At 42.0% G+C, this 25,670-nt stretch overlaps 2 protein-coding genes across 2 annotated transcripts in view; one reads left to right on the top strand and one right to left on the bottom strand.

The window, feature by feature from the left end:
* b4galt5 (UDP-Gal:betaGlcNAc beta 1,4- galactosyltransferase, polypeptide 5) overlaps positions 1-25,670 on the top strand; it is a 90,566-nt gene that overhangs the window by 26,124 nt on the left and 38,772 nt on the right. The window lies entirely within an intron of this gene.
* LOC123975293 (cadherin-20-like) lies at positions 1,293-18,705 on the bottom strand. Its single transcript, XM_046056622.1, has 8 exons — positions 18,487-18,705; positions 14,467-14,761; positions 13,949-14,068; positions 11,372-11,539; positions 9,463-9,650; positions 8,610-8,863; positions 1,424-1,560; positions 1,293-1,327 (listed from the first exon to the last, which is right to left on the bottom strand). Exons 1-8 carry the CDS (start codon positions 18,703-18,705, stop codon positions 1,293-1,295), a joined length of 1,416 nt encoding a protein of 471 aa, XP_045912578.1.

Here is a 25,670-nt window from a genome sequence, read left to right as displayed (position 1 = left end):
CTTCCTGGTAGACGGCTGCGTTGACCTTGGACCTCAGAAAACACAGTGGACCAACACCAGCAGATGACATGGCACCCCAAACCATCACTGACTGTGGAAACTTTACACTGGACTTCAAGCAACGTGGATTCTGTGCCTCTCCTCTCTTCCTTAAGACTCTGGGACCTTGATTTCCAAAGGAAATGCAAAATTTACTTTCATCAGAGAACATAACTTTGGACCACTCAGCAGCAGTCCAGTCCTTTTTGCCTTTAGCCCAGGCGAGACGCTTCTGACGCTGTGTCTTGTTCAAGAGTGGCTTGACACAAGGAATGCGACAGCTGAAACCCATGTCTTGCATACGTCTGTGCGTGGTGGTTCTTGAAGCACTGACTCCAGCTGCAGTCCACTCTTTGTGAATCTCCCCCACATTTTTGAATGGGTTTTGTTTCACAATCCTCTCCAGGGTGCGGTTATCCCTATTGCTTGTACACTTTTTTCTACCACATCTTTTCCTTCCCTTCACCTCTCTATTAATGTGCTTGGACACAGAGCTCTGCGAACAGCCAGCCTCTTTAACAATGACCTTTTGTGTCTTGCCCTCCTTGTGCAAGGTGTCAATGGTCGTCTTTTGGACAGCTGTCTAGTCAGCAGTGTTCCCTATGATTGTGTAGCCTACAGAACTAGACTGAGAGACCATTTAAAGGCCTTTGCAGGTGTTTTGAGTTAATTAGCTGATTAGAGTGTGGCACCAGGTGTCTTCAATATTGAACCTTTTCACAATATTCTAATTTTCTGAGATACTGATTTTGGGGTTTTCATTAGTTGTCAGTTATAATCATTAAAATTAAAAGGAATGAACACTTAAAATATATCAGTCTGTGTGGAATGAATGTATACATTATACAAGTTTCACTTTTTGAATGGAATTACTGAAATAAATCTTATTATATGACCAGCACCTGTACATTATGTCAGGGATTTTTAAAGTCTGAGACTGTGAGCCTCCCCTCAGACAAATCTTGGGAAATGGCGCCCCCTCCACCACATCTTTAGTAAACTTGGTAAGTTTTGCTCAATTCCTGGATGCCTATGGGATCATTTTCAGCCTAATATTGCTGTTTGACACAACTTCTGACTACACCAAATAGTTTTAAAAAAGGCTAAGGCATTTATTAGTTTCTGACTTTGATGGGGGGAAAACAGTTCCCAAAAACTACTGTATCTCTGAACTCTCACATATGTAGGCTATTCTATGTGATCTCCTTTTGATAAGTAATGCAATAAATAATGTAATATTATTTCACTTTCATTCACTGAGCCTCCCCTGAAACTGTTCGGACCCCCCCTAGGGAGGCCCGCCTCACACTTTGAAAATTCCTGCATTATGTCATGAGATGTCCCCACAGGGATAAGGGAACAAACGTGTGTGTGTGTGACATACTCATCTCCATGGCGAGGACTGTTATGTTGTGCCAGCCAATCTCCTCTCGGTCCAGTGGACGCACCGTCATCAGCGACCCAGAAGTGATTTCGATGTAGAAGAACTTCTCGGGGTCGCTGGACCTCTCGATGGAATACCTGGTGACACGAAATGACACGTGTCATGTGAAGTATCTGCGTTGAATAAAGTGCACCTGTGTGTTTTTGGGAGCTTGTAATCCTATCTGAAGGGGAAAGCGTGCGCACATACACAGTCCAGCATGTGCACCGTGTGTGTGTCTGTGCGATAAGGCGGCAGGCTGGCAGCTTCTGAAGGCACAAGAAGAAGAAGAGGCTCCAGATAAGGCTTAATCAGTGTATCTGCCTCCTCTGCCAAGCTGACGCTGGGGATACACAAACCTGCAGCGTGCCGCCTTGGCTCGTCTCCTGCCACCGCAGGCCGTTTTCAAAAACACTCTTCTGAGAGCAACATGCAACAGCCAGAGAAGCAGGAGAATGTAGAGCACATATTCTTCCAGGCTGTGGAGCAGAAACCATTAACCATGAGGTGTCCTGTGTTGGAGTGAATTCTCCTGTAGTTGCTTCAGTCTCCTCTCACCTGGAGTTAAAGTGTGTATGATGATGTCTGCATCACACCAAATCACTTCCAACAAGGGAGCCCCTTTACTGATTAGAGAATAATCAAAATTATGTGTTGTTTTAAGTCATTTACCGAGAAAAAGTGCCGATCATGATCTCTGTCCTGCTTCTAAATTGTGATTTGCTTGTCTTTTGTAAATTTAGACAAAATTAGCAAACTAAAGACACACCTTTGTTTTCTGAGACTCGCCGCAATGGGGCATTTGTCTTCTAAAGATTTATGGATTAAACCATGACTGTATTAGTAAAAAGATCCTTAGACGAAAGCAACATCACAGTTTTTGTTTGGATAAAAGGAGCAAACTAAATATGTAACCTTTGGGAACATGCTTTTGGCAGCTACCAACAGATAATCAGCACATTAAAGGCAATACGTGTAAAGTTTTTATGTGATTATAGCAGTGATGAGTGCAGTCTGCGTGTTGCTTTAAGCCCAGTCATGTGGATTAATTGTTTCATTTGTTCTTTTGTGTCTTCTGAAACTCGCTTCTGGCAACCTAAAGTTGAGTTACAACTCAAAATAAGAGAAGAGTAGAGCGTTTCTTTCTAAACTTCAGGATTCTCAAGATTCTCAAAAAGTTATAAACGTTCAGTCTGTCACAAATCTCCTATGTATGTCCTGAGAAGAAATTCAAACTACAAGGTCTTCTTATTGGGCAGATCTCTCTTTCTCATCACATGTTTTGGCCTGCGTGGTTTTTAGGGACATTTCTATCTTAAACTAAACCCGATTTTTAAAAGCTGACGCCTATATTTGAACAATAACTGATGTTTCACACTGAAGTTAATTCAGTCTTTTATGCTAAAGATGTGCTAGATGTGAAACTGTGGTTATCTTGTGAGGGTGGAATTGTCTTAAGCAGCAGCTTTAAGCATCATGAACCACTAAAACTCACCTTTCAAAACCAGTAACCTAAATTTTTTGGACTTAGCAGGGTCCTTCTGACAAGATTTTACTTGAAGGGAACGTCTGCAACAAACTGAACTGTCTTTAAGTGACTAATTAACATACAAAACTCACCATTAATCGTATAATAAAAGACTGACATTGGCAAACTGATAAAATAGAGTCATTTTAGCAGTAGTGTGTGTGTGTGATGTCAGTCTGTAGGGTTGTTTGCAGTGTGTGTTTCGGACTATGTGCCAAAAGGGAACAGTCGTGACTGGCACATCCACGGCTGGCAAGAATCTCCCTGAAGGATCTCTATTAATATCACTCCTCCACAGTCATGAGGAGGGGCTACTGTGTGTGTGTGTGTGTCAAGTAGCAGGTGAAAGAATGTGTGTGTGTGGGCCACGTGCTTGTGTGGGTTCGGATATATCTGCCAGTCATGCTGCTGTCGGTAAAGGACAGAAAGATGTAAAATGGCAATGAGACAGACAGAGAGACTGAAGGTCACCTGCTGCTTGTTATCTGTCATCTGATGTTGTTGTTGTTGCTGCTGCAGTATCTGGCCTCAGCGCTTCACTGTCATCCTCAACTGATTCCTCAGCTATCTGCTGCTTGTGCTGTAACCCCCCTTATGCTCCACACCGGCTTTTTGAAAATCTCTCAGTGATTCACCGTCAGAATACAGCGCCAGCTCTGGGGATTCAGATTGGAGCTTTAGCTGCATCAGTGGCTGACTGCTCTGATTCCCTCTCTCTCTCCACGAACCCAGGGAGTTGGCGGTTAATTGTCATCAGCGGAGCTCCTCAAGCATCAAAGAGTTTAGAGCAGTGGTTCTCAACCTGGAGGCTGGGAATATCTAATAACATTCTCAAGGGTTAAGGGATATTTAAGGTGGTAGAAAATTCTCATGATCTTGAGATGTCATTTTAGAGTTTGGCATCAATATGTATTACAATATAGTAATGAAATTTAAATTTAGATACCAATTGCAGACAAACTATCTGGATGAGAATATCAGTTTTTGTGTATACTAAATGCAAAATACTAAATATACTAAAAACGTATAACAATGACACAGAAATTGAAAAAAAGAAACATAGAACCTTAAAATAAAAAGATCAAGGCTGTGTCTCAATTCAGGATCTGCAATATTTTTTTGCAATGCAGTGCAAAGATTGTGTACTCATAATGGTTGAAAAAAGTTGAGTGTGGAAAACAGGACACTTCTCACCCTCAACACATCTTGGCTACGTAGCGGAAGGGGAGGGACAACAAACCTATTTTCAAACTTGTGAAAATGGAGGCAGAGGAAGCTGCAGCGGTTGTGATTGCACACACAAGCAAGTAAAAGTAAAAGCACTTTTCTTTAAAAAAAAAACTTTTTAAGTCAAGTGAGCAAACAAGCCGGCAGATGTTTTGGCGGGAGAAACAAATCACATTGTATGTATTTTAAATTCGGCATTGTTTTCATCCATGTTTACTTGCTTACCGCTTCTTCTTGTTCGTCTCTGCCTCTGCTGGCACAGTGCAGCATATCTTTGCATGTCATTGCCACCAAGTGAGCAGTGGACTAGTGTGACACCATTGGCAGGAATGTGTGTTGGGTCATCTGCATGCAGTGCATTTAAACAAAACACGGACCCACTCATAGAAGAACTGCTCCATAGCACAAAAACTCAGCAGGTGTGAAATTTGTAAGCGCTTCGTCTTCATAAATTCCCACAATGGAAGGGAAAATGTCCACAGCATGTGCCCTACTTTTTGCTAAACATCCCAATGCAATGATTTGCTTTTTGATGGTTAAATTACAGATATGCAACACTTTACCTATCAGGGGAGGGGGAAATGATGACTGTTCACTATTGATTGTTTTGAAGTAAATAGTGACTGAGTGAAGAAGAAATATCAGACGCAGCACTTGAGATGAACTGCAGTTCAGCAGCAAACACACACTCCACACACACTCAACACACACAGACACCATGTCACCTACATCAACTTCCTGTGCACTACTTTTGGCCCTAATCGAGGTTGTAAAACGGACAGCTGGGACGGGGTGCAGCCTGTGCCATGTGAAACTCTCATTTACTGCTGTCATTGATTCCTTCAGATGATTAATAGCCTAATTAAAGGCTTTATGTCTAATTAGTTTATGAGAGGTGCAGTCTGGACAGTAAACCCACCACGCGACATCTGTTCTGTTAGAGCACAAATCATATTCTTCACAAACTAAGAGAAGCGAAAGTCCTCAGCTTCTGGTCTCTGTGTGTCGACTAATTGCTGGATGGTGGAACTTGTCAGGGTTGTTATTAACATTATGTTTGTCCTCCACATCCTCATGGAGCTCTTAAACACACATATTGATAAATGGTGCCTCAATCATGTTGCTATACTCAGTCGAAGTCTGCAACGAGGAGTCATGTTGTGATGCTGCCCCCTGCTGGTTATCACGTGATATTACATTTACATTTAAGCGTTTTATCCAAAGCGACTGAACAATTGCTGTATATGTGGATGTGACACACTGAGGCATTGAACCCGGTTCTCTCGCCCCAAAGGCATGTGTCTTATCCACTGCTCCATCACCACCCAATATCTACATCGTTTGATCCCCACTTGGAGCAAGAAACACAACTCTTGGTAAATTGCTTTGGATTAATAAATTTAGCTAAATGTAATGCTCTAACAACAGATCATTTGCTTTACTCAGTAATGCTTTACTGGCATTAGAGCCGTTCCCAGCAAGCATTGGGAGAAATCCAGGAAAACACCCAGGACAAGTGGCTCACTCTCAGGAAGTGAGGCTCTTAAAATGCTCCAATCCATCTAACCTTTATGTGTTTTTATGCATAAATTAAGTTATTGGCACTCACTTTATTTGGATATTGATGAGATATATTCTGGAATTAGCTATTATCATAATAAAACTTAATGACAGCTGCTAAGCAGTCGACAAACTCTTTTACTGTTATTGGCATCTTTAATTGAAGCACCTGTCAAATCCATATGATCCTTTTCACGAGGTCCTTATTTACTATTGTAGTGAACCTACATATGTATTGTTATTAAAATTATGAATACGAATATTTGGAAATATTAATTCATAAAACTTGTTTTGGGGCACCAACTAAAATTTGCTGTCCGCCCAAGGCTTTAGGACTCCATGGGTATAGCTTTAATAATTACACAATTATTCACTATTGATCAGTTAGTCAACAATTGCTAATCATAGTCAGATTAATCAATCAGTCAGTCTCTTATCAAAGTAGTGAATCCAGTGACTTGGATTTAAACAGTACACACACACAGTTCCTGTGATTATGGTGAAATTTATTCACTAAGTAAAGTGAATACACCGTGAGGTTGAATATATCAAAGAAATAAAACAATCACTAAACAAACAAATCAGTGAGAATGATGAAGTTCAATGTGAATTTAGTTGTCTATTGTGGAAAGAATTTGAGTGTGAGAGAACAAGGGAACGAACGAATGAAATTTATGATAATAACTAAGTTAAATTTGGCTAAAATGATTAAGGATTAAGAATAAAGGACATCACCTCGACCACAGAATGTAGTTTGTTTTAGCCTTACTGCCTGTTGTCAGTTTTTCTACCGTCTAGCCAAGGCTCACTGTCGGCTTGGCTCGTTTGTGTGGTCAGGGCCTCCGTGGCTTGGCACGCCACACAGCTTGACTAAAATAAAGCTTAAAAAGGGAACTTGGTTGTTCCTGAATTCAAAGTCGCTTGCCTTAAACGGTCTGATAACTCTTAACCAACAAAACAAAACAAAGTAAATTCAAGGAAGGTTCGCATGAATATGGCTAAGTACGTTGCTAGAAGACAAAGGCTGTCCCACTACTCACTATATAGTGGACTATATAGTGAGCTCGCCATTTTGTAGTGCTGTCCGAATGTATAGTGAGAATTATTATACCCAATATAGTCCACTCAATGTATCCCAGAATGCATTTTGAAAAGTAGTGTACAACCGATGGTCACTAACCAAGCCCTACATACCATCATGCATTGCACTGAAAAAAGCGATTGTCCGACGGCAATGACGCAATTAATGGCGCATAAATAACGATCGTGGTAGTGTCCGAAAGTGTTGTTTTAATAATGCGAGTGAGCTCCCTATATAGTGCACTACATACAACTCCCTACAGAGGGGGTAGGGAGTAGTGAATGAGTGGGGATTTCGCACACAGCCAAAGAAAGTTTCATGGACAATGCTTGGACACGGAGCACGCTCTGTAAGCGTGCAGAGAACCGAGAGAACCGAGAGCAAGAAGAGAACAGGTAAGAGTGCATGTGTCGCGCTGTGTTTTGGCTCCTGGGGCGTATCTCAGTGGGAGGGCCCTTGTTTCCTCTGAGGCTTTTGTGCCTTACTTTAATATGTTCTATTTGCATGTTTTCAAATCAAATACCTTCCACAATCAAACCTTAAATGTCATAAACAGTTATAATGTTCTTAGTTTTTAAGCATTTGATAAAAGGAAAGGAAGTTATTGTCAATCGTTAAATATGATAATAGGTAAAACATTTCGTAGGGATGACAGCAGATGAAAAAGCATCTTAACTAAATACTTCCTGGATAATATTGGCTGTTAAACGTTCTTACTTAGAGAGTATATAAGCAAGTTATACGAACTTGGCATCAGATTACGAACAATAAAATACATTAAAAGCACAAGGAGAGGCATTAAAACAATGACATGCAATACTTATTTTGTCCTCTGGGGAGACACTGGTTCCATGAGGGGACAAAGGATCCTCTGATTATTTACTTACATTTAACACAATCCTTGGCTCAGGAGCTAGGAAAATTGGTTATTTCAACACATGATAATATTTCTGTATCATATAATTTCTAAGAAAGTATATAAAGGCGCTGGGAAGAAAGCTGCAACAAATTAAATGCAGAAAGGACAGCGAGCATTGGTGAAGATTAAAACACTGCAAAATTAACTTATTTATGGTTCCTTCTTGAACATGGTAATAGAACTACTCAAATTGAAGTTGTGAGAACTACTAAGGAACTTAACAAAGATTATTTAATTCAAACAAGGTGATAGGGAAGTTTATAAGGAGACAATATTCATTTGTCCACACAAAGGAATTTGGGGTTGTCCTTCCTGGCATCTGACTTTTCTCACCAGTTTCACAACTGGGTGTGAAAAGGTAGAGGGCAAATTAGTGGCTCTTTGGTGGGGTAGAGAATCAAGACTGAAAAAGGGGGGTCTTTGATGTCTGAGGTAATCTGAAAGAGGAACTTTGTTACCATGGTTACCCTGCCCTTTTGGTCTTGAGAGTGTTTCGAGTTTGTTTGGTTTATGGCTGCTGAGGTCCTCGCAGACTGGTTCAAGTTGAGGTTAGTCTCTGGACAAGGTTAGACATTTCTAAAACATATATTTATTCCAAATAAATTTTAAAAGGCACAACAGTTTACACAGCTGCTGTACACTTTCACTTTAGACTTTTGGATTGACATGATGTGTGCTTTTGAGGTTACTTTCTTTGGTGTATTTTGTGTATTTCATTGCCTATTTGGACAATAAACGGTGACTCACGCAACTTGCAAATAACATGTACAATAAGTGAGTGACGCTAGAAAAACAGTATTAAGCCTAGACAGTGTTTTGTTGTTCTCCTAACCTCACAGTGTTGTTGGCAGCATCGGGATCCCTCGCTGACACCGTCTTCACCACCGTCCCGATCTCAGCATCCTCTGACAGCTCGATGTAGTACGCTGGCAAGTCAAACAGCGGGGGCTCGTCCACGTCCTCCACGCTCACATGCACGATGGTGACATCCTTGAAGGGCCCACGGTGGCGTAAGGCAGGGTCCAAGTGGGTGTTGGCGCCCTCCACTTTCAGAGTATAACTGGGCTTGCCCTCAAAGTTCAGTGGCTGGAGGGTGAACACACATAAAGCTGTTATACAGATGAAACCTTTAATGGAAACTGAACTCTTGCTGCACTTTGGCTGCAGTTTTAAACACAAGTTGAATGTGGCAAACAAGTTATGCTCTTTGCAGTCAGAATTCTCAACTGTAATTCCTTCAAGATACACTTAGAAGTTGTGCCAGTTTGATGTTAAAGAAAGAATCTCCGCAGTATGTATACATACAGCAGAAGGCAACGTTGTGTCTGGGAAAAAAATGATGAAGGATGCTACTGCAGAAAGTTGAAGAGATCAAGACAGATGTTTTTCCAAAAGACTGAAAGCTAAAAAAATATTGATTTTAGTGCCACTAAAATACTTTACAATTCATGTAATGTATGTCCTTCTTAAGTCAAAATAAAATTGGCAGATTTTTGAAGGGAGTTTTGTAACTGTGACAAAGGAGCATTTTTGGGGTTCGTATCAGGGTATCAAATATCAAATACTTGTTTTCTGATTAATATTAATTTAGATAAGAGGAATGACCAGAAATGATCAATATTATGTATTACCTGTAAGTTGTTAAAATATAGATTTATGTTTTCTTTATCAGTTTGCCTGTGTACCTTTTTCACAATGATGATGCCAAAAAGGTTGGTGGGGTCGGTGGTGATGTCAAAGGTGTCCCTTCCATCTCCATCGATGATGCTGTACTTCATCTCAGCGTTGACCCCGATGTCTCTGTCCTTCGCCCAGATACGACCCACCACCGAGCCCACGGGAGCAGACTCTGGGACGCTCATCTGATACAGCCCTGAGGAAATAAATAATCAGAATGATCATCCGGTCACACCTTTTTCCATCAGTTTTACTTTTTTATCCTCTAGAGGGAGCCATACCTCTTCCGTCACCTCTAAAGTTGTTCTCTCCTCTCACAATCACATCTCGGACAGCTTATAAGAAATGGGTCCATAAACGCCTCACAATTGGGTTATATACTGTCTCATGGGTCAGCTTCAATTTCATCTACCGTTTAACCTCAAAGAAGAGGTGACAGCTGCCCAATTTGTGGCACTCCCTGCAGTCCAAAGTGAAATGCCTGCACATTGTGCTTGATAGAGGGGAATCCCTGAAGCTCTTCTCAACTGATCAAAGTTCTATCGAAGTGATTGCTCTAATTGGTCGGGGACTAGTGATGGAAGTGGAAGTGGGCGGCGGCGGGTGTTTTCTTTGTCTAGGAGTGAAGCCACCCGTCGGCCAAGAATACATGACTGCGGACAGCTAGACAACCCCTGACCTCAGGAAGACGTTAATGAGAGGAACAGAAATGGGGATAATCAAAGAGACAGCATGGGGCGACTGGTGGCTGAAGCAGGGAGGGAGAGAGGGAGGAGGCCAGGGGGTAAATTGTCACAGACTGGTGGCCAGAAGTGGACACAGGGAGAAGGGCAGAGAGGCTAAGAGCTTGGATGCTCGAGAGAAATGAGGTGGATACAAGTGGAGCCACCCATACAAAACAGCAAACTCTCGTGGTGTCACTTTGGATATCATAGTCCATGTTTTATTGCATGCATGCCACACCACTGCCCCACATGCAGACATTTGCAGCTGAAAAACACTAACGATTCAAACTCCAAGTCAGTATCAGTCCTGAAATACAGGGTGGTTTTGGAACTTCAGGCTCATGTGAGGGTTTTGGGTTGAGGTTTGTGGTGCGTCTCAACTCCCAGTGCCTGTATTTAGGGTGAGAGATTTAAAAATGCAGGAAATCTCGGTTCTGTAATATATAACACGGGGTGCAAATTTTTCTTATAGGTTTTGGTGCAAAATGCAAATAAAAGAACCCCTTAAATAAAAGCAAAGCAGCTACTTTACAATCACAACTTTATCTGCATAATACCAAACTCAATTCTGAAAATGAGAATGTCCTCATTCAGATTAAACATCTGAACACTTCAGGTGGCTTTTTTGGTCTAAATATACAATATATATTCAGTGGTTCAAGTGAGGATATGCGGCTTTTCTCACATTTATTTTACCACTGTCAACTGAATATCTTTGGTTTTGGACTTTTGGTTGGACCAAACAAGACATTTGAAGATGTCACAATGACATTTTTCAATGTTTCCAGAAATTTTATGGACAAAAACTGATTAATCGAGAAAATCATCATTTATTTTCAATTGTGAAAATAAAATATATAATAATCAATAATTTGTAACTTCTGGGAGTCATAACCAATCAGGTTTAGTTAATATTCCATCCATTTTCAGCTCATTGATACATATGATAAATTTAGTAATTTTTTTGAATTGTGATATATTATGCCATAATATAGTATCTGGCACCTCCACTGTTGAGAGAAACTGTTCATTACTTTAGCTTTTTTTTCAGCTGTAAGAGTATGAGGAGGGAGTCCAGAAAGGTGATGTGAGTTCAGGTAGAGCGAGGAGTAAAGTGAATCAGGAAAGAAACAAAAATGGGTGAATAATAAGAGAGAATGCAGTAAGGATGTAAAAGTTGTCCATCTCTTACTCTGGTCAAACATGGGTGGGTTATCATTGATGTCACTGAGTGTGATGTTGACAGTGGTGGTACCAGCGAGACCCCCCAGTTGGCCGCCCATGTCCTTGGCCTGGATGACCACGGTGTAGTTTTCTCTGGTCTCCCGGTCCATGTCTGCAAGGGACACACGGACTACGCCTGAAGAGAGATACCAAAACACAGAGAATAAGAGAGGGCAAAAAAGACACATGAGTTGAATTAAAAGTCAGCAACGAGACTGGGGACACAGATTAGGGTCATGTGTCCAAGCGATGGTGTCTTGAAATGTCAACACTCCCAATGGATCGGAAAAGAGGCTGCATGAGTGATTTATAAACTATTCTACTTTTTAAGTAACGATTTAGTTTAATGACAGGGTTTCTCTTTTAAAGTCTTACCAAACTACATCGTCAACAACCAAACTTTGTTATTGGGCTGCAATAGAGAAAAAACATCTTGATACTGCATAGATTTTAAATTTTTTCATTGGATTGTGTATCGCTGTCCACATGATTAAGATGATGATGATGATGATGATTATTATTATTATTACAGTTTATTTCTGTTTACCATTTTTATAATTGCTTTCATATGTATATTGTCTACTACTTAGCAGAAGGAAGTTACAAACTATATTACCTGTTATATTGTGACAAATAAATCTACCTACCTACCTCTTGAACAAGAACAGAAAGTGAGCTGCGTTAACTAATGTTATGTTTTGCATCTCGGGTCTAGTCCCTTAAGTGTCAGATTTCCTAAACGTCATGTATTTGATCACATAACATCAACTTTTGTCCAAAGAAAGGTAAATGTTTTTGCCTTTCTTTCTTACTTGCTGCTCCACAGCCTGAGTTAGAGGCAACTCTGGTTTTCTTTTTCAGGATAAGGATTTTTTTACTTGGTTAAAAAACCTCAATTCTATACATGTAGATGAGTTAGCATGGTTTTATGTGTGCATGTGTGTATGAAAAAGACTTAAGATATCAAAGTATCAGCAGTGTGGAAACGTAAAAGTCAGAACATGACGAGGTACATGCTTGCATCCCAAACAACAAAACAAAACTGACAATAAACGGATGGATAGCTTCCATAAGACTAAATAAATGAGTTTCCATGGTCATTGGACAGTAGAGGGTTTTGTCTGTACACTATTATTAACAGTGCATTATTAGCAAAGACATCCATAGACAAACAGTTTTGCCAGAGATAAACAAGGTCAAGTGATGTTTTGTGCTGAAGAAGAAGAAAAGGAGTACATGCAACAGTATTGAAGGTTTGAGCTATATCTGTTGAAGTTTTACATTGTGTTTCCACCAATAAAAGAGTCAGTGCAGTGCTTAGAGCCGATTCAGGGAGGCTGATTGATAGCTGTAGAGCCACTTGTGTTTCAGTGATGGATGATCCTACAGCAGAAGCAGTCTGAGAGGCTGCTGATGGCCGGCGCAGCCTGAGAGGTTTGGCAACAGATTTCTTTGCTCACAAACAAGGAAATGAGGCAGCTGTGGTAAACAATGTCCAGTGATTCTCTGCTTTTAGGAAACTAATGGATTTTTGGAAGTGGAAGTTTGGAGTTTTAAATGCTGTTACCATGTGCTGCAATGTTGACTGTGATTAGCTTAGCATGAAGACTGGAAGCAGGGGGAAACAGCTAGCACGGCTTTATTCCATTGTTAAAAAATCAAATGTCTTTTCACATTTGTATCAAACAAACAAGACAAACCATTTTAATTAGTGAGCTTCAGAGCTGCCCTGACAGCACCCCCCCCCCCCCCCCCCCCCCCTTCTTCCAGTCTCTATACTAACTTAACTTAGCCTAATTGCCTCCCAGTTCAAACTTAGCACGTAGCGCAGAGACATGAGACTGTTATCAGCCTTCTCGTCTAACTCTTGACAATAAATCAAATAAGCTCAATGATATGTTGGTATGATGAAAATCACAATGATATTGTTTAGCTGGCAGCAGTCCTAAGTATATTTGGTTTGTGACAAATGGACATATATATTTTTAGGGGATTAAAGCTGTGAGATTTCTCTTATGAGTTTCTGGAAACACTTGATCACTTCACTACGAGGGGCTGCCTGTCTTATTTTGTCCTCATTTTCAACAGAGAAGTCACACTTTGAGCTTAGCACATATTTTTTTGTGCCAGGAGTTTTTGAGATGCTGCAAGTTGTAACAAAAGAGCACCGTGTTTCAGACAAGTGTTCGGTAGTCTCATAGCAACAACAGAAACCATGCTGAGCTTCCCACATTCAGAGCTGGTTCGTGTACACAGGGGCTTAAAGTGTGGACTGTTAAAATCAGACAGTGTGATACAGTGTTAGAAACAAGGTGGGGAATTAACAGCAGCTGTCAGCCGAGTGTTAGTAAATCCTGACTGTCAGTGGTAGTTTGTGGACTTTATCAGGTCATCTAACATCATTCATACTTATTACAAATTCATATGCAGCTCATAAAATAGTTAAAGTGGCTGGTGAAGCTTGAAATCTATCAGGCGCTCCATGTAATGGATAAAAAAGCTGGTTTCCGTGGTTACAGATTGAGTGTTTTAGAGGGAGTCGTACCAGTCTTGGCGTCCACTGAGAAATAAGGTTGGCCCTCCAGGATGCTGTAGACCACCCGAGCACTGTTGCCGTACGTTGGGTCGTCGGCATCTGTAGCCGTCAGCTGGATCACAGATGTTCCTGGGTAAACATAAAGGCAAACGTGAGGAACAGTGGCTAAAATGGGAGTAACAGGATGAGGTGGATGAAAGGTGCCGGTCAGCTACACCAATATTATCTTATAAATCAAGGAAAAGTTTTTCCATGTGTGGCAGCAGCAGCTCCAGGAATTAGCTATGCTTATTTACTTCAAAGTAACCACAAAAGTAGGTTTATGAATAGTGAATGAAGCAGATGGAGACAAGCCTGTAAGAACAAACAACAACGATGACTCTGCAGGACTATGATATACTTTGCTCTTGTTTTCCACGGCTGCAAATTCGCATGAGCCACTTCCTGAAAAACAACCCCAATATGTACATGCAACAGTTTAGGTTCTGTCTCCATCCATCTGTCTGCCTTCATCTCCCACTGCTCACCTATTTTGGACATTTCGGGTACAGATGCTTGGTAGGGCCCATCCAGAAACCTCGGCTCATTGTCATTGATGTCCTGGATCTTCACAATAAACTCGGACTCAGGCTCCAGAGGCCTGTCCGTCAGGCGGTTGCGGGCCTGGGCGCGAAGGATGTACTGGGCCTTCACCTCCCGGTCTAGCCTTTGGATGGCGTGGATGTCCCCGGTGCTGTCATCGATAGTGAAGGTGGTACCTGCGCCCTCGCCCGTCAGGATGTACTTAATGGAGCCGTCACCTTTATCCATGTCTGAGTGGAGCTGTGGAGATGAATCAGACAAAAAAGGTTTAATCCACAATGCATATTCCCAAAGAAAGGATCCATTTTTTTTTGTTATTTTGGAGACATCTCAAGGGTTTTGGAAGTAACATGGGACAACTAAACTGCTAGTGCCTTAGTTATAGAGGGAAGAGTCAGACAAAACTACATCATCAAAGTGTAACAGTGGTCACAATTTGAATCTAGGAACAGGAATGTAACATATGGTGTCAAGATGTGACATGTTTTTCCAGGACATTTAATCGGGTCAAACCCCCTAATTTTAGAACAATGCAGCAGCACAGTGTAAACAACCACAGAAGATAACCAAAGGAATTGAAAGGGGCCAAACAGCGAGTTCTTGATCTGAATCCAACTGAAAATGTGTTAGTGAGGTTGGTCGAGGCTCAGGCCTGGTAAGCCATTATACTGTGTCTATTTTCTATAGTCAACAGGTCAACAGAAAATAAAGTTATTTGCAATCTTTGGTCGAAGTGAGAATGCTGCTTTCTCTGTATCACTGTAAAATGAATATTCTAAACCTCCAGTGGTGGTGTTTATTATATGTATACCATAATACTGTAGCTGTAAGTAGACTAATCACAGCTTACAGCCCGATTGTTGCCATGGGCCCTGCAGTGCAATCAGAGGCCTTTTGTGACCTGTAAGTGCAAATGGCAGCCTGTTGATGCGCAATCACTCCTTACTTTGTACTTAGAGGGTCTCTGCGTATGATGAGTGCTTATTGCCATCACTATGGCAGAGCAGAATTAAATGCCCCTGTTGACATATGTCTTCAACACGCGTGCATAACGAGCACACAACACAACACTGACAAAAATCCCCCTGCTGACTCTAAACACATGCATTTAAAAATACTCCCAGTGGCCTTTCGTCATCTGTAGCCACTGAATGAAATGACCAAGCTGAGGTTGTTGAACTGCTAAAAGTTTGCAGCTACAGCACTCATTGTTGTTATTGTAATGATAGTTCAGCAGCAATCTTCACAATACCCGTCATTCCCAGAGCAGCAGACAAAACAGCTTTTCCTATCTCTTCGGTCAATGTGGCCACCTGCACTCTCTCCTGCAAAGCGCTGTGTAGCCCAGCGCGGTCCAGAATATATTTTTTTAATCAACACCCCATTGTGGGCTTCAGCCCCGTGTCTTATGGTATATATATGGATATATCTCGGGCCGGTGCCTTCCATCCACCTTATCCGCCTTCTCCTGCACTGATTCTTCCTCTACATCCAAGCCTATGAAAAGAGGGAGTTTGACACTGAGGCTATCAATTACCTGCTCGGTCTTAGTCCTAGCCCAAAGCCCAAACCTCCGAGATCCCCATGGCTCTGAATACTGAGCTGGGGGGGGGGGGAATAACCCTTATGGGGGAGGCTACAGTACACGTTTCTCCTGAATTGTCATATCCTACAATGCTTTTCTGCATTGAGTAGCTCTCTGGGTAGTAGCCTGGCCTGTCAGAATCACTTAATTTATTCAGCTTGGAAAAATGAGGGTGGGCGGCTTGGACAGAATCAGTGAAGAAACACTAAATGTGATATAAGAAGAGGTAAGATGAAAGTGAATATGCTACAGCAACTGTAAGGAATATTGCATACCACATATGCAGATTTAGTCTTTTTTTCTGCAGCTCTGGTGACACTCTCTTAGGACTTGTTCCTCTTCTATCTGGTCTTACCATGTGACTTTTTGGAATGCAGCATTTTCCTCAGTAATCCCGAGCGGTGGCTGGGAAATTATTCCAGATCACTAATTAGGCAGGTTACATCATTTCAGAGGATGAGTGGTAGTACTGCAGTGTTTTAAAAGTCGACGAGGACTACTGAGGCAATGGTAAATTCCATTAAAGGTCTGGAATCAGCGATTTAAGATCAGGGCAGCCTATTTTCAGGAATTTGGGAAAAGAAAGCGTTTTAACAGCTCTGCACATGGGCGCTGAGAGATCTTACAGCCAAGTTCTGACAGAATGCTCTGCACTCTTTATTCAATTCAGTGCCATTTCAATTTGCTATCGGGTGAAAAATACAGGAACGGATATTATGAGAATTCAAATTTTTCATGCAATACAATTCAGTGTTTGAGCTAGGATAATCTAGAGGAGGTGTCAAAAGCGCCCCATCAGTGCTGTTCTGTGGGGTCGTTGCTCATTCAAGGGGTGCAATAACTACTAAAACTGTATGCCTGTTGGGTGCTACAAAATGTTGATAAAACTATAAAAATTGATGTCTGGCATATCATAGTAAACATCTAATGTTATTTTCAATCAAGTAAAAAGTCAGATATCATATGGTTCTTATGGATCTTATTTTACGTTCATCTACGGCTAGACAAATTTACTGTACCTCACATTTAGCGACAAAAGATACATAAAATAATAATTTAATTTGCACTAATTTAATAAAAGTGATAGTTTTCCATTTATAGTGATACACATGGTTAGTAAGTCCAGACTGACAGTAAATTTATGCTGCTGACAGCTCTGTTTTAGCTGCTGAGCTAATGCTATGTTAGCTTGAAGTTTCGCTTGTTTAAGCTACTGCTCGCCAGTAAATGTCCATAATATTGATCAAGGTGATTAAAATATTGATTTGGTATGCTTAAAAGTATAACTGAAGCATTCTGAGTATTAATTATCTTCTAGCATTAAATGTAAGTTGTAAATGTAACTAGCAACTAGCTAAAACATACTGGAAAATGACAGCTAATGCTAGATAATAGAGTACAAACTCCTACGTGGTGGTGTTTTTTGTCATATCATGCATGCCTCACTTTAGTTTTGAATGTCATAATGAAACAGAACAATATTTCTTTTGTAACAAAACTGTGAGTGTCCAACCACTGGATTGTGGTGCGTGCTTACCAGATAACATTTGTAGTTCAGCTAACTCGACTTGACTTGACAACAGCTGATACAATCTAAACAAGAGGAGCCTGCTAATAGCATTCATCGTACCGATTAATTTATTGGCCACAGAGAGGTCAAAGTGAAGGGATATTTTATGTTTCAAGGAGATAATTTCTGACAATGGTGTGTTCTGGCTCAAACAATTTACATATGGCCAAAAAACCTTTAACAAAAAACGTGGTGATGTAATGGCAATTTTCATTGATTGTTGTGTCGCTCTGCTGATGATGACTGGCCTTACAACTATTGATCAAATGTTCAATTCACTTTAGCGACTGAGCGATCAAAGTGCTCCTTTGAGAGCATCCCTTGTCTGCTCTTTTCAGAGCATGTCGGGTGTGTTGCAGACGTGCCGTCCACTTCTGTGGAATGAAGGCCGACTGAGCGAAGCCTCGGTTCGAGTCAATTAACTCAATCACTGCTGTCTGGATCTGGTTCAAAGTGGACAGAAGAGAGGCTGCCTTAGTATGGACACAGTGTATCCAGGGATTCAATTGGTATTTTTTTTGCAGTTATTTAAGTTTGCTTTTTCCCACCCATGATCTTCTCTTTTGCATTCATGTGCTCAGCTCTAGCCGAGCAGCAGATGATCTCCAGGCGGCTGAGCTCCCCTATAGATCTTTAAGTTTGCACTGTTTGAAATCTCTTTGCAACACCTACACTGAGACACCTTATACACAGGCTACACCAAGCGGAAAGGTCATGCAGAAAAGCTGCTCCCCTACCAGGCCCGAAACCTGTACACTTTGCATTTTTTCAGGTTATACTTTTATGTGTGCGCACATAGTCAACACTGACCTTTCCAATATAAAGTGGTTCCAGTCCGGTGTATTCCTCCAAGACAAAGAACTGGTTCCACACCCAGCCTCTCTTCACCCTCTGGAGCAGTGCTGAGCTGCCTGCGTTTTCCTCCCCTGCGGGCTTACCCAAAAGGCTGTGAGGAAGAAGGGTCAATATGCCAAGGGCCACGGGGAGCAAGGCGCTAGCAACTGCTGGAAGATACAATCGGTCTCCCATCGTTAAGCACAGAGTAGTAGTTTCTTCACAAGTACAGCTGTTTCCTGGTACCCTTCTTTTTGGCTACTGTTGGTGTGCTGCAAGAGAAAAAAAAGGAGACAGATGAGAATCAGATTGATGTCCTTTTGGACATCATCATCCTTTTGTCATATTCTGAGCCCCCATCTGTGTTGCTCTGTGGGAGACCTGCGGATGACACATATTGACAGTCTTTCTCCTGAATCCAGATTAGCCCTCTACTACTGAGTTTTTGTTGTCATAATGAGCTGTGTGTCCATGTGCTACTTTATCATAGTGGAATGAGGGGATTCTTCATGTACTGCCGAGGAGGATGGAAGGTAATGTGAGAGGAGAAGAAAACGGGGACAATGGTTACAAAACAAAACAAACGTTCATGTCATGCTGCCACTCACTCTTGCTGGGCTGCTTACCACAAGAGAGTTAAAATATGAAGAACAAAACTGTGCATGTTCGAGGTGTACCTAATAGCGTAACCTAGTGAGGCAATTAATTCAGAGTTATGTGCTGTAACTATTCTTTTGTGAACAACAGTAAGAAACGGTGACTTAACATCGTCACCACGAGGTAGCCAGTATTGAATGGATAGATAAACTTATGACAGTTTCACAACTACATTTCCTCTACAACCACAAACTATCAATTTTACATTTCTGATTGTGTATGGATTGAACAGACAGATATGCTGTGTTAAAAACTAAGCTTTTTGATAGGCATATACTTAAACTTTAAACCTCTAAACCCTTTCGGAGCCTGCAGGAGCAAAAAAAAAGAAATGATTGTGCCCTTTGATACCACCAGCTTCAGCTCCTTTTCCTTCAGCTTGGGACAATCAGGCATTTCACATCGGAAAAAAAACCCACACTCTTTCACTTCGTTCCTCCTCCTCCTGTCACGAGGAGAGGTGAGCTCCTTCACACCTCCTGTAAAAGGCCCGGGGGTGTGATGTTCTGAGATTTTAGTGTTTCTGTTAACATGCCTGCTCAGCTTTACTCACACCATGTTCTACAAGTTCCTGTCAGCTCTGCACACCGCTCATTGTGAGTGTACTCCCCCCCCCCCCCCTATCTCCGTTTTGAAAGGGCCCTGTGGTCCTGTCTGGATGTTGGATTTTATGCCTCTAAAATATGTCTCCCCCTTTTTTATACGAGCATCATACAAATCTTTAAGGCCAGCGATCAATTCCTTGAATTTCTTGCAGGAGATGCTTTTAGGTTTACGCATCGATTCCAGCTAATCAATACCTTTTGTTTTTCCACATGCAGCCCATGGCACCTACGCTGCCTCTTTCCATCTGCATCTTGTTTTTATGTATTAGGAGGACGGCCGCATCTGCCTGCTTTTCCTGCATTAACGAGCATGGGGGACAATAGGATTTATGGTATGAAGGCAGAGAAGAGGCAGAGAGAGGGGGGAGAACGGAAAAGAAAAGCAAAGAGGCTGTTAGCAGGGGGAGATGGACAGTTTGAAAAAAAACAGCGGAAGAAAGAGAGACTGTTTGACTCATGGGTTGACTCTATTATGTTTTGTAAGAGAGAGTGCATTGTGCTGCTCTAGACTCTCTGAATCGCCAAACTCAGTTAATCATTGTTGAAGAGGCACAAAAGCCTGGGAAGGGTGGGGGGCGTGGCTGCATTGTCAGCGCGAGGCTGGCCCCAGTGTGTGTGTGCATGTATGTATGTGTGTGTGTGTTTCAGGGCCTCCCCTGCAAGAGAGACACTTGGCAGGATGGCTGACACTTGACCTCACTGCTCCCCTCTTTTCTGTCTATTCAAGCTGCCTGGTTGCCATTATGAAGTAAAATTAGCTCCCTGTTCTATGCCCACGAACCCTTGGCCTCCCCTCTCAGCTCCTCCCCTGAAAGGTCACAGCTTGCACCCGAGCATTTTGCTCCGCTTTGTTGCCCCTAATGAGGTTACATGCCACGTAATAGTGCTGGCAAAACATTTCACCCATCTTTCTTCTGCTAATCTTATGGCATTTCACTTGTTTAAAGAAAAAGCAGCTGGCGTTTGCCACACAAGCTGTGAATGGTGGATTGAAGGGATGTGAAGATGAAGGGATGAGGAGCGAGGTTGAGGGCGGAGGAGCAATCATATGAAAAAGCTTTGCCAGACTTAAGGCGAAAAGGTATTTTCCCACCAGGCTGAAACATTCTTCCCTAGCTGAAAATCTGCCTTTGTATTCAACAGAAAATAACACAATTTAGAGTTGTTAGCGTGTTACACTTTAACAGGAAATGGCAAAAGAAGTAGGAGCATCCGATTTTTATGTTTGTTTTGAAAAGCAAGAAGCTCCTAAAAAGAAAAGGTGTTTGCTGAAAGGGAGGAAGAAACTAAGTGACAGTCGAAGAGACGGTGATTGTCAGGAGGAGCAGCTGGTGTGACAAAATGATGGGCCATATTGTTATCATTTTACTCCAAGTCCACCTGCTGCTCCATTAACTGCAATGTGACAACAGCAGACTTTATCAAACTGCACTTACACGAGTGAGTGAGGTACATTTTTCCTTCCAATGGAGGAAAACAAACAGGAAACATTTGCTACAGTAGGACTGACCAACCACCACTGGGCTGAGGCAGCACACATAATTGCACATCTTCCGATTAATGAGTCGGAAATGCCCAAATTAACAACACCCTCCTGTAATGTAACAGAAATACTATTTGATGCCAAACTGGGGTACAGACTGAAATGTGTCAAAGGTTGGACCCAACTGTTGGGATTGGATGCTTTGTCAGAGTATTCAGATCATTACAGATTTAAATTGTGCAGTACTTTAGCAAATTTTCGGCTGCATTTTGGTTGCTTGTTAATTAAACACTGACAACTCACCTTCCTCAAAGCAAGATATTAAAAAAAGTATGTTTGAAACAACAACAACTTAATGAACCAACTAAAATACATCAGCAATGTAATGGTAAATGTTGTCCAGGGCTGAAACAATTGGCAAATTAATAAAGAAATGCACCTTTTTTTGATAACTGATTAATTGTTAAGTCAACAAAAATGTCACACATAACCCAGTTCCTGCTTCTCAAATGTTGAGGTTTGCTGCTTTTCTTTGACCTATGTGATAGTAAACTTAAGAGTTTACTTTTGGACTGCTGGTTGGACAAATAAGTTTTCCTCTTGGGCTTTGGGAAATTGCAAAGGGCATTTTTTGCCATTTTCTGACCAAATGATTAATTAATTAATCACAAAAAATAGTTCCATTCCTAATGTTATCAAAAACCTCGACACAACAACCAAACTCCCATTCACTAAGTGAGGTTACCAAGGGCCATCTCAGTGTGTGGTACATTAGTATGGGTCGGCCCTGTTTAAGTGCTATGTGGAGCATTATTAAGTGTTAATTTCACAGTGGCCATGTCTGTGCTCCACTCACCTCAGCTCTAAAAAGAGGCCTCCCAGACTGTGGAAAAGGTCCTTAAAAACTGGGTGGACCCATGAAAAAGGGTTCCACCCACCCTGGCAGGGCAAACGTCATGGCCAATTTGTTAACCACAATTGATTTAGCACGGGGGAAAGTGACGCTACCATGAAGGCTCTGTATCTCCGACCCAGGCTGGGGGCTACATCCATGCACTTTGGCTTTTTTTAGATGCAAAAGCTCCGGCATGAGAGTCTTTAAATAAGCCGAGGACAATAAGCAAGAGCGGGTGCTGTTGCAAAATGTAGGAGAGTTTTCTTAAATACAGCTGCTGAATCAAATTTCTCTACCAGGGCACAGTGCTGAGCATGACAAGCCACATTCATCAACGGAGCATAGTTTTTAATTTCTGAATGCTAATGTTTATTTACTTATTTACACATAATTAAATGCAGACTCTGCTTCTGCACTAACTTTTAAAAAGCAGGCTTTGCCTGCAGTTTGGCCTCTGGTATATTTTGTATGTGTGTGTGTGTAAAGACGGAATAAAATGACCAGGTCTTCTGGTTTCTAAAGAAAAGGGACTATAACGTCACCGCCTGCAGCAAGGACCCAGTTTCTTCAGCCGGCTCACAGGGAGAGATGGCAGCCTTGAAAGGCAGAGCCAGGCTAAGGGAGGTGTGTATTCTGGCCAAACTCTCTCAAGATCACACAGTTGTATGTGTGTTGGTATGAATATGAGTTCTCTGTGGATGCACAGCATGTCTCTATGTGTGTGTGTACGCGCACGCTTGTGTGCATGTCAGAGCTACCCTCTATTCGTCCTCATTCCTCCAACCCAGTCCCCCCTCAGGACAGAGACGCTGGCATGAGGCAGGCTTTGAACCTGCTTCTGCCATGCTCTCTAATTGTAGGGAGCTCCCCGGGCCTCGGTCTGTGCAGCTGTGTGCGCCACCACCGCTGTGCCGTGACGAGCGTCTCATTCCCTGCGGCTCGTTTACTGTAAGGTGTTTTTAATTACTGGTCCCTCCCTCCGCTCTCTATCTGCCTTTGTGTGCTGTGCAAGCTTCAGAAGTTTGTTCAACCCTCTGCTGCTCCTGTTTACAAAAACATAGACCAAAAAAATATATGTTTTTGTCTCATTTTATGCCCTTTACATTTTCTTCTCTGTCTTTTAAAACATTTTATTATATCTGTGTTATTGTATCATTTGAACTCGCACCTATCTTTAGTTTTCTTTCCTCTCTTTTTAAGCTGCCTCCCTCTCCTCCCCTTCCCTCCCCAGTGCACATTTAGTCTGCTCGGCGGGGGCCATAAAAGGAAACTTGTCATTTATGGAGAAATTAAATCACACAAACTGGCATTCATCCCAGGCACTGGTGCATGGAAATGATGTCACCATGCATAAGCGTCATCTGGAAAAGTTTGCAATCAGTGTCACTCCGCCACAAATTAAACACCGGTGTCTGGGGGACGGATCCTTTCAAATTAATATCGAACTCACAATCTCTTTTGAATTTTGGGGTTTTGTCTAGAAGGAGAATTGGATGTACAGTTTTCATCCCCCACATGGTGGCAGCTGGAAAATCCTCTCCACTAATAGACCATCTCCTGTGCTGGAATGTCATTGAAGACACCTCAACCACAAGCACCATCACAGAAACCTGAAAAGTGTTGTTGATATGGAGGTCAGGGCATAATGCTCATTTTTCAGAGGATCCTTCACCACCTCTTGCTGACAATGATAATGGCAGGATAAATTGTTCTGCCCTGTTGAAAGCAGGCCAATCTAGTGTCTTATGTCGACCTGAGCTTACAAGATGGGCAATAGCTTAATAGGTTTTATCTGGGAAAAAAATTAATCTGTCCTCATCTTGAGAAACTAGAACCTTGGCTCTGGCTGAGGAATGAGGTCTGAATGCCAAACAGAGGTCCGTAAAAAGCAGATAGGCATTCCTCTCCTTCAGCATGACTTGTTTGAAGTAGCGACAGTGCAGACGTGCTGAGAATTGGAGCCACGCTTTGAGCCTGAGCTCGTGTTCACAAAAGTTTTATAATGTGCCACCAAACCCCCTCCCGGCTGATGCAGGGCTCTCCGAATAATCAACGTGACCTACTTTTGACAGCCAGACATGCGATATAATTGTTTCTGTAAACATTGTTTATCGATTAACACACAAAAATTGAACTATTGATTCAGTATAGTAATGAAATAGTGCTCCCACCTCGTGTCTTATTCATCCCAGCGCTCTCCATCTCCACTCAGAGTGTTTCAAAGCTCAGTTACAGCTGACAAATCCCCACTCTCCCTTAAATCATTCTCACCATTCCCTGTTTACAGCTTGAAAGTATTATCGGTGTTTTTCATTGGCACTGTTGTGTTTTAAACATGGCCGGTGAAAGTCAAGGATAATTTTTCTTAACAAAAATTCCATGGCTTACCTTTTTCCCTTTTCAACTTTATTCCTCTTTTTCAGTCCTTCTTCTGTGAAAAATGCTAGTTTTTCTTCTTCTTTTATCTCTTTGTTCTTCTTTTCCCTGCACGCTCGCTAAATTTCCCTTGTAAAAGTTGTGAAAGCTACTGCCTGCAGTGCATCACTTTCCCCAAAAGTCACCTTGAGTCCACGCACTCTCTCACTGTCCCCTTTGTAAAGTTTCCCTTCTCTCCATCTAAATATATATATATATATACCTTCCCTTACTGCCTCTACTCTGTCACTGGTGCCGTCTGCTTCTCATAGCTGTCTGCACACTCTCATCCCTCGTGTTGCCTATCTGGGGACCCAATCAGACTAAAGGACCAATTATCCCTCTCCTTACAATCAGTGGGACGGCCTCCCCCGGTTCCAGTGTAATCCAGCCATCTACAACCTCTGGCATGGGAAGGAGCGGAGAAGTGGAGAAAGAAGAGGAGGAGGGGAAATAAAGAGTCATAGGGGGGTAGATTGACAACAGGATAGGGGTGAAATTACAGCAAGGGGGGTGTAAATCAAAGAGGTGGGGTAAAATCAGGCAAGCACGGGAAGAGACATGAGGTGGTAGATAGTGAGCAGTGGAGGGAAATGCTCCTTCCCACATTACAAAGGCAACTCATTTCATCTCAGGGTATTTGCAAGTGAATAAAGTGACCAGCATGGTGGGGAAAAACTCAGGAGTGTGTGACAGCTGGGAGTGTGTCTGAAGATTGCTGCAAGTGCAGAGTCCTTGGATCACTGACCAGCGAAGTAGAAACGCAAAGGATGAGGAGAAAAAAAAATCACCTTCCCTCTCACGCTGGCGAACCTGCCCTAATGCATTTTAATAAGCCAGTGTTGTACACGGCTGGATCTGTAGAGGGATTTATGGGCATAAAAGATGAAGCTTTAAACTGCATTATATTCCGCTGCTTGCCCAGTCAGAGTCAAAGCAATTAGTTTTCCAAATTGGCAAAAAGATCCTGAAAAATTAGGTGCACGCCAATACACATAAAAAGCGCAGCGGAAGATTAGTCATGGTCACGGAGATCTGATCCCTGTTTAGCACTGAGCGAGAAAATAGCAGTGTTTCATTTAAGCAATCATGGAATTAATGCAGC

This window comes from Micropterus dolomieu, linkage group LG08, assembly GCF_021292245.1.
Source record: "Micropterus dolomieu isolate WLL.071019.BEF.003 ecotype Adirondacks linkage group LG08, ASM2129224v1, whole genome shotgun sequence".
Taxonomy (NCBI): Eukaryota; Metazoa; Chordata; class Actinopteri; order Centrarchiformes; family Centrarchidae; genus Micropterus; species Micropterus dolomieu.
This window is presented reverse-complemented; position numbering and strand designations above follow the sequence as displayed.